This window comes from Pristis pectinata, chromosome 3 (assembly GCF_009764475.1).
Source record: "Pristis pectinata isolate sPriPec2 chromosome 3, sPriPec2.1.pri, whole genome shotgun sequence".
In the NCBI taxonomy this organism is placed as follows: domain Eukaryota; kingdom Metazoa; phylum Chordata; class Chondrichthyes; order Rhinopristiformes; family Pristidae; genus Pristis; species Pristis pectinata.
This window is the reverse complement of record NC_067407.1, coordinates 15,824,457-15,837,720: the sequence shown is the minus strand read 5'-3', so window position 1 is coordinate 15,837,720 and position 13,264 is coordinate 15,824,457. Positions and strand designations below refer to the sequence as shown.

The window sequence follows — 13,264 nt, the reverse complement described above, 5'->3', positions numbered from 1 at the left end:
AAGTGGTTCTGCAGGCAGATATCATCAACCTCCTGCTCAATATACAAGTGAGTAGTTGTCATTAAGTAGTGAATGTCTGAGATTATTGCATAACTGGAGCACATAGAACATAGAACACTATGGCACAATACAGGCCCTTTGGCCCACAATGTTGTGCCGACATTTTATCCCGCTCTAAGATCTATCTAACCCTTCCCTCCCACATAGCTCCTTATTTTTCTATCATTCATGTGTCTATCTAAGAGTCTCTTAAATATCCTTAATGTATCTGCCCCCACAACCTCTGCTGGCAGCACATGTCAACCAAGCCTAGCCTGGCTTAAGATCATATCGCTGGATCACTGTCACAAATTGCAATCACCAGAAATTGATCAGGAATTGATTTTACCCTTTTTCTCCGGGTTGTCTATCTATCAGCATCAAACAAGATACTGGAAGAACTCAGCAGGTCAGGCTGAGTTCCTCCAGCATCCTGTGTGTTGCTCCAGATTCCAGCATCTGCAGTTGCTTGTGTCTCCATTGGTCTAATTATTATGTCTGTAATCTGCAAAACTCACAATTTTGGAAATGGAAGGCAGGTTGATCAGCCTCTGTAAAGGGCTGGATCAGATATTTTGAGTATGCGCCCTTAATCAGAACCAAGAAACCATTCTGTCTGGTTTGGACGAAATATACACTTCTGAAATGTCACCTTGCCTTTCTATTTCACATATTTTGACCAACCTGCTGTGTACTTCCAGCATTATTTGCTTTTACTTCAGATTTTCATTGATTTTTAATTATAACATCGTTACTAAAATCAGCCATCACAGCACCAGCCAGAAGCTTGGGGACTATCCTGGCCTGGATGGCTCAGCTAATCACTGCCTTTACAAACTGAGCTATTTGAAGAAGCTAAGGAACTCTGAGTCAGACACCATCATCTCCTGAATTGCTGTTCCTTCCTGTTTTTAAAAATAATTCAATTGTCTAATGTCAAGGCATTGCTGTTTACTTTTTAGAACTGCACATGTTAAATTATTGTAGTGGGAGAGAGGCAGAAGAATGAGTTCCTCCAATCAAATCACTCTCCTGCTGTGGAAGAACTGGACTCTCAGGAAGAGACAAAAGGTCAGTGAGTGAACAAAGCCAACAGTCTGCATTCATTCCCACACCACTGAACAGTAGAAAGGAAATAGCACAGGGAGGCTATTAATATGGGATCAAATGTTACATAAACAAGTTCAGGGACTGAGCTTGCAGATATTCACCAAGTTCAGGTTGCCTTTTTTACTTCAGTGCCTTGTGCTTTCAGTAGACATGGGCTTTATTTCATTCGTATATTTGCAAGCCAGCTTGTGTACAGAGTTCAGTTCTGGAAATGATAGCAAATGGCCTCCACTCCATTCTTTGGCGGCAGATGTCAGTCACCAATGATGGAATTTGGCATTGCTCTACGATCAAGAGTTGGCATTGCCAAGTTATCCACTGCGAGAGTACAAAACTCTCCCATTTGTCATCTTGTTTAGCAGTTATGTTTCTTCTGGACATTGGACACTGGACTGGGGATTGTGAATGCAATGCAAGTATTCACACCATTCTAGCTTTCCTCTGGTCCTTCAAACCAAAATCAATATAACTAAGACTGAGATGAAATTAAAGTCAAGAGAGAGCAAAATGAGATTTTGATGTGTTTAAATGTATGTTTAAGGGTGCCTTTACATAGTGATTAAGCTTCCAGTCTTCCAACCAGAAAACTAGACTACAGATGCAAGTTCAAATCCCACCATGGCAGTTTGGGAATTGAAGTCCAAGGAAATAAATAAATCCAAAAAAAAAATGCTGGTATTGGCAATCGTAACCACCAAGCTACCAGATTCCCATAAAGTTTAAGATTAGATTAAGATCTTTATTAGTCACATGTACATCGAAACACACAGTGAAATGCATCTTTGCGTAGAGTGTTCTGGGGGCAGCCTGCAAGTATCGCCACGCTTCCGGCGCCAACACAACATGCCCACAACTTCCTAACCCATACACCTTTGGAATGTGGGAGGAAACCGGAGCATCCAGAGGAAACCCACACAGACACGTGGAGAACGTACAAACTTCTTACGTTCTGGTTCATGGAGGTCCCACGGGGAAGGAAATCTGCTCTCCTCTCCTGCTTAATTGATCCACAACTACAAAGTTCAGTTGATGGGCACCTTACTCAGAGTTTCGAGAAAAAACAATTTTCTTGGTTTGCTGAACTTTCAGCCTTACTGATCAACATGATATATTCTTGAGCTGTTTTTTACTGAAGGAGTTAGCTGTTTGTTGAGTCAACTTTGGTGCATCAACACCATGAGCTCAGTCTCGTTTTTCATGGTGAGTGTCATATTCATTTATCCTTAAGTTAGTTTTAACATAGAGGCAAAACATTTTAATGAAGAGTCACCCATAAACAGGGGAATTCATTAACCATGGCATATCTTTAACATGCTGCTTCCAGTAATTAAGGCAGAGGAGCAACTTAATAACAGCAACAAAGGATAAGGAATATGGTAATTATTGACTTAGACAGATAAATGGCTGGTTTGATAACCCATCTATTATTACTTCTGTACTGCCTGAGCTTGGCAAGAACAATGCTGCAGTCAGTGCTGCAGAAGGTCAATTAAAACAAGGAGCAGGATTTAATCCTGACCCTTCATCTAGAGTTTGTCATTTATCAGTCAAAGATTATTATTTTTCTTCTAGGTGTTAAACTAATCATAGTTGAGGGGGTCATCCTTCTAATTACACTTGATGCAGCTTTGAGTAATTATGAACAATCCACTTATCAGTTCTGAAATACAACATAATTTGTTGTACATGGTCAACTTCCACAGTGAGTTCTAAGGTTGTGGATCTGTTGCAGTATTTGAGGGGAGGTTCTGAGATTTTCCCAACAGGAAACCCAACCTGATACATTCCCAACACAATCATCCTGCACACTGATAAAATTACACAACACTGGTGGTCAGTAGTTTACAGAGTGGTGAATTGATTGTTGATGTGATCACTGCTCACCCAATTGTTAATGAAATGACAACCCTTATGACCAAATTAAATTCAATATAGGGTAAACTGGATGAGGTCCAGATTCTAAACAACGTACTAAGCTGTTTCTTAAAGCTTTGTTTCAAACACAAGTCTATCAGATTTTAATGCTACTGTTTACTGACAACCAATTTCTAATCTTTAACCAGCTCCGCTTCCTGGTGGAACTTGTCTGGCCTCTCTCTCTCTTCCTTGTTTTGGTTTGGCTGCGGAAATCAAATCCTCTCTACCAACAACATGAATGTGAGTAATAGCAAAGCTTATGTACATTGTTAGCTTTATTGCTATGTCTGAATCACCAACATGCACCTCAATGGTGAAAAGATAGAGTCATTGCTTTTGAAACTCCAGACCCATAAGCTGCTGAGAGTAAAATTTATAAAATGAATATTGTTGGCTGGTGTCCCTGCCTCCAGACCCATAAGCTGCCCTAATTCATCAATCTCTTTCCCCAAGTGGTGCAGATTTCATGGACAAAGAATACCAACAGTGGGGCTGGACCAGCTCTCTGGTGTTTCAGCTGAAGCTGAATAGTTGACATGGTTCCAAACCACTTAGTTTGACTGAAGTATTTGTACAATCGCAAGAAGCAGAGGGAAAAACAGAGCTCCTTTCTTTGGATACACCACCTTTGTTTTTAAAAGAGTACTTAAACAAGTTTCTAAGAAAGAGTCATTAAATAAACTTAGAGACAACAGTCTTTTGAAATTACTTTGCATTTTTTTCCCTATTTAGGCCATTTTCCCAATAAAGCGATGCCCTCTGCGGGAATGTTGCCATGGTTACAGGGAATTTTCTGTAACCTCAACAACCCCTGCTTCCAGTACCCTACCTACGGAGAATCTCCTGGTCTGGTTTCAAACTACAGAAATTCCATGTAAGTATAATTTAAGAACTCATAACAATAATAACCACTCATTTGAAATCCCCTCAAAACCTTAGATAGGGACTGTATTCTGGTAGTTTTGAGATTTTTAACTCTAAATTTAATAACATCTGTGTGTGTGCCAATCAAATAATTGAAGAAAAATCACCTATTTGTGCACAGATTATTAAAAATAGTATTAAAATTTCAACATCTTAAAGCTAGAGATATTTCAGATGTCCTTTCCTCTCTTTTCTCCCATTTTTCGACACATCCCCAATCCCTATTTTGATCTGTCAACCACTGGTTGTGACTCGTGGTGTTGTGTCATTCCATGTCATCCGGCAACAGGGAGATGTGTGTGGGGAAACCATGAAGGGGTGAAGAGGTGATGTACATCAATTACTTCACTCTGATTAGCTTTCCTCCTCCCAATGGCTCCATGAAGTTTGTTATTATAACCAATGACCAGATGAAGTTTAGTTGTCACTTCAACAGTGGCACCAATCAAATCTCCAGGTTTGGGGTTATTACTGGTTACCTGGTCCCTGAGCAAGTCTGATTGTGGATTTAACCATAAATATTTTTACTTTATTGTCAAATTGATCCGCTTAAATGCATTAAGCTTTGTATCAGGTTCAAAAGATTTATTGCTAACTAATACATTAATGCATATTAAATACTCCTGTGCCACAAGGTTCACTTAAGGAATCATATTTTAATGCTTCCATTATACAACTTACCGCCAGCACTTTCATGTAGATATTTATGGGATGAGGGGCAGAGTTGATCATAGTTCATTCATGTTCCTCTTCTGAAAGTTCTGACTCCTTCAGGAGTACGGTTCCTTCTAATTCCTCATTGTTATGGCCATATTTGACCCACATTACTGAGCATCAGGACAGATACTTAGCAATGAGGAACATTGTAGCTGATGCACCCCTGCCCTCATACCTCTAGCAACCTGGCTCTGATCCTGAGCTCTGGTGCTGTGTGGTTGAGTTTGCCCATTCTCCCTATAACTGCATGGATTTCCCTTGGATTGTCTGGTTTCCTCCCAAATCCCAGAGACATGCTGATTGGTTGATTAATTGGCTGCTGTAAATTACTTTAGTGCAAGTGAATGGTTGTAGAATCAGGGGAGAGAGTGTGGGTTACAGGGGAAAAAAGTGAGGGAAGTGAGTTGATGGCATTGCTCTGAAAGCCAACATAGACTCATTGATCTGAATGGTGAACTTCTATATTGTAAGGAAATATGAGAAATAAATATCCAAACCTCCATATTTTCCAACAGGAACTGGGAAAGTTGATTATTTTTATTAATGTGGTAAGCATGGCCCTCCAAATGCTTGCAGGGCTGAGACTGGCTAACTCTGAGTAAACCAAGGACCTCAGGTGTTACCTATATTTCTGCTTGAGCACTGGTACTTTCCATGCATGTTGTTAAAAGGTGGCAGTTAAATACTTAGTGCAGTCTGGATCTTGTGTGGAAAACCTAACATGTTTGTGTTCTTCTGGACTTCTTCCTAGACTTGCACGAATATATACAGATGCTCAGGAAATGCTGTTTGATAAACCTGAAATTCATAAACTGCGCATAATCTGGGATGATGTACGCTTTTTATCTGACTTCATGGATATACTCAGAACCAATCCCAGGAGAGTTGCAGGCAAGAAGATATGCATTTATATATTAATACCCTTTTGTGAACTCAGCACATCTCCAAGCACCTTGTAAACAAAGTACTTCTGAAGTGAAGCCACAGATGTAATTTGGAATATACGACAGTAAACAAAGTCCAACAAAGACCAGATAACATGTGTTATTCTTTTATTTTCTTGTAACTCTGACATTCAAAGTCCTGACTAATGAAGGCCATTATCCCATATGCCTTCTTAAGCACGATATCCACCTGCCATCTTCAAGGATCATTGGACTTGCACACCAATGTCCCTCTGTTTGGCTGTTCCATTTGTGGTGTAAGTCCTAGCCTCATTAGTGCTCCAAAAGTGCATCACCTCACATTTATCAGACTGTTGGGGTGCAGTGCTGGTGTGGACAGTAAACCATTTCTCAGTGGTCACTGTCCAAACCAGCACTGCACCCCAGCACCACACAGCAACAGGTCCACCCCCATCAGTGCTGCACCCCAGGGCATACCTCAGGGCACACTCGAGGGCTTAGGACTGTCACTGCACAATCCAGGGCATAGCTCTGTGGGGCGGATCCACTACTGTACAATTGTTCCATTGAAGGGCACAGAGGAGATGTAGATAGTGGTTAAGCCATTGCGATCAGGATGAGTTATGAATGTAAAGTGGATTATGACTAGATGAAGTCATTGCTTTGAAGTGTGGAATAAAACAATGCACCTCTAAAGCTCTGAGTTAATGAATAAGGGGGTCAAGTAATGTGTCATTAACTGCAATAAAAACAAGAAAGGACATGCATCTATTTTACACAGTGATGCATTGTCAGAATGTCCAAAAGGATCACATCCATTAAACACTGTTGAAGTTTAGTTGCTGTTGTCAAAAAGTCAAAAGAAATACCAATGTCATGCACTTAACAAACCAGATAAATAGCATTTTAATCTAATACCAATACCATTGATCTCAGGAGAAATTTTGTCCAAGTTATTATGTTTTATACCCACTAGAGTACACTGCCAAGGCCTCGGTTTAACCTCTTATGCAAAGCATTGATAGTACAAAGAAGCTTGGGAATATACATGCTCGAATCTGCAGGGCAGCAAAGGTGAGATTTTATGGAACAGGTGGAGTTGTGACAGCACATCTACAAATACTGGTCCATCACTAATGACCAGACAAGCCCTCTGTCCAGAGAGGAATTTCAAGGTATAGTGTTAACATGACTCAGTGGGAGGTGATTTTGCTTATGCATCAGAAAGCCATGGTTTGGTTAAAAAATGTAACATTGCAATGCTCCTTTCCTCTGGCACCACCATGGTAAGGAAGATAGCAGGTAGCACACTTGTAATTTCTACCCTTCTTTCAATGAACATAGGGTGCATTCCATCTGGACCAAGTGACTTAACCAGTTTAAGTATTGCCAACTTTTATAGTACTTCATCTTTAGTTTTACCTTATTCAATGCCCAGTGTTTACGTAGCTGGCAGAGCCTTTTGAATATAACATAATACATAGTGAATAAAATCTATTTGCTGTATTGATTTTATGTTGCTTTTTGGTGGGACAAGCACAAACAGAGGCATAAGGTCCAAAAAAGCAGGGCAGTTGAGTTAAAATTCATAAATTCCCTCAGCTGAAGAATTGTGTTCAGTTCTGGGCACCACACTGTCACACCCATGGAGAAGGTGCAGAGGGGAATAATAAGAATGGTTGTCAAGGAAGAGGGTCTTCAAAATTCCAAGAGTTTTAATAAAATGAATAACCAAAATGTTTTAGAGCAGCTTGAAGAATATGCACAGGCCAAATGGTTCAGGTGGCCTCCTGGTCAGGAACTTCCTATGATCTCCAGTCTTACATTCTGACTAACATAACAAAGTTAGAAACTCACTACGTTGAAGGGTGAAGAAGACCTTAACTTCTCTAATTTGTTACTTTCATGAACTTCCTGTTTCATTTTCAGGGAAAGGTATTCGAATCAAAGATATTCTGAAGGATGATGAAATACTTACCTCATTTCTACTCAAGGAAATTGAGCTCTCAGACTCTGTTGTTCATCAGTTGATCAATGCCCAAGTGCGACCTGAGCAGGTAAGTGTTGTTGGGACTGCCCCCTTCAAAATAATATAAGAAAACTGGGAATGCAAAAAGGCCCTCTGTGCCTATGTTTCCTTCTATTCACCTATACCTCAGGCTTTTTCATCCTATACAGCCGAGTATGAATCAAATTATTTACAGATATGTTATTTTAAACTCCCTTCTCAATAAAGAGCTCGGTTTTTAAAGATAACATGTACTTCAGAAGACTTTTTCTTGAGCAAGCACAAAATGCTGATTCAATCACTGTCTTAATCTGACTCATAACATCCCAAATCCAGAATGTGAGGGTGTGTTCAGTGTTTAATAGAAAACTAGGAGTTGAGGTTCACCTTAGGCAATGCCAGGTCATTTACTGGTATTTCCTGCAGAGGCATTAAATATCAAGCACTGCTGGCAATGACAACTGATCCATCATCACACGATACAAATTTCTACCCTGCCTTTTGTGGTGGGGACAATTTGTTGGTGTTTGGCTTTGATGCATCCAAGCCCCAAGGGCTTCATCACTCAGGTGTTCAGAGCAGGGTTGGTGCATTTCCCCGGCATCCTACTTCCCCCGTCCCTCTGCACTTCCTCCCAGTACTGGGAAATATGAAAGAAAACCTCATCCCTAAGCCATGGATCTCCTGGAGGAATGGAATAGATTGAGCTTGGAGCAGCCTGGTCGCCGAGGTCATCTGCTTCATTTGTAAATGCTACATAAACTGGGAAGTCTGAGAGCAGGGAAGAAAAAATTATTTGTTTGGTATTGTGTTCGGCACAGACATCGTGGGCTGAAGGGCCTGTTCCTGTGCTGTACTGTTCTATGTTCTGTGTTTAACAACAACAATGTTGTGCATTTATGTGGCACCTTTAACATCGCAAGAAGTCCCTAGATACTTCACACAAACCCACACAAAAGCACTATATAACTGAAATCAAAACACTTTTTAATTAAAAAAAATGAAGTTTAGAAACAACATTGAAGAGAATCTGTTAGAACAGATTTATCTGCAAGTGCAGTACACGCCCTTAACCAAAAAAATTAAGGCACAGAGCAGCCCTTTACCCACTGAATATCTGAGTGTTGAAGTAATTGCAATCTGCATCAGAATGTTCCTTTTGGTTTCGGTGTGTGGCCTCAAATTCTTTAACAGATGGAATGCACTAGTGTGGGAAGCAACGTTGACTGACAGTGCCAGGATAATAATAACATTGGAACACAGTGCTAAAAGTCCTTTTCATATGCAAATAATAAAACAATGACAAAACATCCAAGTATGCCTTGATTCAAAATTACCCAGACTTAACCATCTTAACTTTCGTTAAAAGCTTCAAACAGAGACTTCCTAAAGAACTGTCAGTATTTTCGTGACATGGTTCTTTGACCAGTGTGTATTGCTGTGTGTTTGTGGTTATGACAAATGGCTAAGTCCTGAATAGTATTCCAGCAAACAAATAGCACAATGTCTTCTCGATTCACGTGTGTCTGCTAGAACGTTGAAGGTTCGCAGAAGTTTGCAAAGGATAAACTTGGACTTTTTGTTTCTTTTGTTTTAGCTTTACATTTTAGGAATAAAGTGGGTTATTTACCATGTGATTAAATTAAAATATATGTTCCAAAAATTGATATCACCTGGAAGGGTGTATGGCTGACATAAATAAACTGAAGAGATACTGTCTGCTATGGTGTAATTGAATCAGAAGGTTCTGGGTTCAAGCCCCACTCCTAAGCACAAAAATTTAGGCTGACACTGTGCACTCTGTGAGATGAGATGTTAACCAAGGAACCTTCCACTTATACAGGTCCTAATATTGCAAAGAAGAGCAGGGGAGCCATTTCAGTGTCCAAGCTGACTTTTATCCCTCAATCAGATTTTCTAAAAAATTGCCTGGTTTATTTGGTCTTTATCCTGTTGTAGTTGGTGGGGGTTTGTTGTTGGTAGATAGGCTGAAGTATAACAGTTTCCCATATTACAGCAGTAACGACACTTCAAAGGTATCTAAGTTAGGTGCAAAGCATTTTGGTGTATCCTGAAAGGGAAGTGAGAGCTGCTACATATATGTCAAACATAGCTTTCCTTTGAAGTCAAAGGACATAATGTAACCTGCATTGCACTAAAGCAGTTCTGCTGTCAAGCTATCAGATTGTGATGCCAGTGCCCAAAGAGCAATGCAAAGCTGCTATCAATGAGACTTTGTAACGTGGTGTGATGACCCACCAAGCACACAGCCTTCTCAGGTGAATGTTAAAGATCCTGTAGAAGTGTATGAAGAAAAGAAGGCGTTCTCTCCATGCTGTGGCCAGCATAGTTCTGTCAACTAACACCTCTAAAAAGGCTCATTATCTGATCATTCATCTCGAAGCAATCTGAGAGATCTTGCTATATGCAGATTAAGTGGTGTGTTTCCTATACCACAATTCAAAGATTCTTCATTGGATGTAAAGCACTTTGAGATATCATGAAGCCACGGCTGATTCTAGATATTTTTTTTCTTAATTTGTTTTCATTTTCTCACACTGAGGATTAGTTGGTAAATTTGCGGATGACACCAAAAGTGGTGGTATAGTGGATAGTGAAGAAGGTTGTCTAAGGTTACAACGAGATCTAGATGAACTGGGGAAATGGGCCAAAGAATGGCAGATGGAATTTAACTCGGACAAGTGTGAAGTGTTGCACTTTGGTAAGTTAAACCAGGGTAGGACTTACACAGTAAATGGTAGGGCCCTGGAGAGTGTTATAGAACAGAGAGACCTGGTAACCCAGTCATTAAGCTGGATAAAGTGCAGAAAAGATTAACACGAATGTCGCTGAGACTGGAGGGCTTGAGTTACAAGGAGAGGCTGGGACATTTTTCTCTGGAGCGTAGAAGACTGATCTTATAGAGGTATGTAAATTCATGAGAGGCACCGATAAGATGAACGAATGTCTTTTACCCAGGGTAGGGGTGTCTAAAACTAGAGGGCATAGGTTTAAGGTGAGAGAAGAAAGATTTAAAAGGGACCCGAGGAGCAACTTTTTCACACGGAGGGTGATGGGTATATGTAAGGAGCTGCTGGAGGAAACTGTAGAGACAGGTACAATTACAATGTCCAAAAGACATTTAGCCATGTACATGGATAGTAAAGGTTTAGAGGCATATGGGCAAAATGCAGGCAAGTGGGACAAGCTCAGGTGGACAACTTGGTTGGTATGGATGAGTTGGGTCAAAGTTTCTGTGCTGTATAACTCGATGATTCTAGGACTTGAATCATCTGCAATCCCCTAAAGCTCAGGCAGCAGGGCAGGGGTGGTGGAGGGAAACTGACTCCTGAATAATTTGAACTTGTACACACCCTCCATCCTCCGGGCCACCAGGGAAAAATCGTTCACAAAATGAACTTTCATTAAAATCTTATAAACCACACCTACTTAGGTTGCTGTGTCAAATGCTGCTTATAATGCAGACATTGTACTTATAAAAACATATTCATGTTCTTGATGGATCACAATAGATCTTGAATGATGGGATCATAGACTGATGGAGCATGGAGAGAGACCATTCATCCCACTGAATCTGTTGTGCTCCCATTCTCCTGCTCTTTCCCCATAGCCCTGTAATGTCACAGCATGGAAGGAAGCCATTCAGCCCATTGAGTCCTGATATCCTCTATTCTCCCCAGTCTCTCCTGTACTTTATTTCCATTCAAGTACTTCTCCTACCTAAAGTGCAGTTCTCAGAAATGAACACAATATCTCAGCAGAGAATCAAGTTTTTTTCTAACGGGTTAGCATAACTTCCTTCCTTTTGTATTCTGTAGCTCTGTTTGATTTTTAACAGCTTTATTGCCTTCAAAAAATGTCTACATGTATCCCCAAATTTCTCTCATTCCCCTTTAAAATAGTATTTAGTTGGATTGTCTCCACGCATTCTCCCTATCAAATTGTCAGTTCACACTTTCTTTTGCTAACTTTCAAGTCCAAGGCAACTGCCTTTCCCACCACTTTACCTACTCCTGACGCCTGTAACATTGTTTACAACATTCCTCTGCTATTTACGTCCTGTTTCTCAGTATTCCCAATGTCAGCCTGCAATTAGAAGAACTACTCTTCATTGACTTCCTCTTCCCCTCTAAAGTAAAACAATTGCATAGGTTCAGATGATGCTGAGGTTATTGTTCAATCTATCCCCTTTCCCAATTGCAGCATTTGTTCCCTGATTAGAATAATTGGTGCAAAACTACTTTCACACAGCTGTTACCACTTGAATATATTATTATAGCTGAATAGCTGCAAGAAGAGACGAGATTTTTAAATGAGCTTCTTCAAACCAATAAACATTTCAAAGTAGAATGCATTCATTTCAACAAATTCAACCTGTAAGCTATTAAAAAAGTTTCATTATATTAAAAAATGCATTTAATGCAAGTAAACATTAAAACTCGGTGACGTACAAGAATACAGCTGTAGTGGGACATGTTGGAGTGCTTGAACAGCCAAGACTGCAGCCTGCTTGGGGAGTTCAGTATAACATTACTGTGCTGTTGGCTGGGTAGCTTGGAAAAACAGGGAGGTAACCACATAACCCACATCTCCCTTTGGGTGGGTGTGTGCTTCATGGCAGCTGTTTCGCAGAGCAGAGCAGTCCCACAGGACCTGTGGTTCTGGTAATCTGCTTTCAGTCGGGTGGGTTGGGGAGGAGGGGGTTTGTTATTCATCGATTCAAGAAGAATTCAAAACAAAAATGAGCTGGACACATTTCAACAAATAAGATCATGGCTCTTCTCAGCCTGCTCTTTCAACATCTTGGAAGTATTTGCCTAGCCTGTTGCAGGCATTCATATAATTAGTCTTTTGCCAAGTCAGAAATCCAATTACCCTGACACTGAATTATAATTAGTCACAAAATATTTGTTGAAGTTCAGTTATCAGTGAATCCGCAGCAGCACAACCATGTGCCTTCATTAGATTAAAGGGATCTCAGGCCAGCAGTCAGACAGGTTGAAGAATGATACATTGATAATATTTGAAAAGCTAACCTTGATTCTCTGATTAAACCAATGGCATCCACAAGCTTCTGATGTTGGTTGCTTAGTTACCAAGTATTTGTCAACTTCAGTTAGATAGGAGTTGTAAGCTTGGTAAATTTCCTGAGTTGCTTTTGTCCGAAAACAGCAACTCTGTGAGAGACATCAATTTAATAGATTAAGATCGATGGAAAATGTAATGGCTGAGATTGTGGCAATGTGTTACAATAGATCCAGCACAGGGCTGCTTTGTCGTTACACTTCTGATCTCAGTTTGGATGTTAATGATGGGTGTAGCAGAAGAAAACTTGATCATCTAATGTACATGGGTTACACATTGTGATTAACTAGTGAGTCTCTGTTCCCTAAATTCTTATTTAGCTCCAACAAGCTCCCAGTCTCCACCCCAGAATCAACCTTACCCCAGCCCTAGTAGTCAAACAGCCAGGGGTCTCATTGGTATTGGTATTCGTTTATCATTGTCACTTGTACTGAGGTACAGTGAAAAGCTTGTCTTACAGACCGACCATACAGGTCAATTCATTACACAGTGCAGTTACATTGAGTTAGTACAGAGTGCATTGATGTAGTACAGGTAA

The 13,264-nt window shown here is 40.3% G+C and overlaps 1 protein-coding gene across 1 annotated transcript in view; it reads left to right on the top strand.

Annotated features, from left to right (window-relative positions):
- The first annotated feature begins 1,044 nt into the window (after positions 1 to 1,044).
- abca4b (ATP-binding cassette, sub-family A (ABC1), member 4b) overlaps positions 1,045 to 13,264 on the top strand; it is a 128,148-nt gene continuing 115,928 nt past the window's right edge. Inside the window, exons 1-5 of the mRNA XM_052011178.1 lie at positions 1,045 to 1,110; positions 3,213 to 3,306; positions 3,799 to 3,940; positions 5,459 to 5,598; positions 7,542 to 7,669. Coding sequence (XP_051867138.1) covers positions 1,045 to 1,110; positions 3,213 to 3,306; positions 3,799 to 3,940; positions 5,459 to 5,598; positions 7,542 to 7,669 — 570 coding nt within the window. The remainder of the gene's footprint in view (positions 1,111 to 3,212; positions 3,307 to 3,798; positions 3,941 to 5,458; positions 5,599 to 7,541; positions 7,670 to 13,264) is intronic.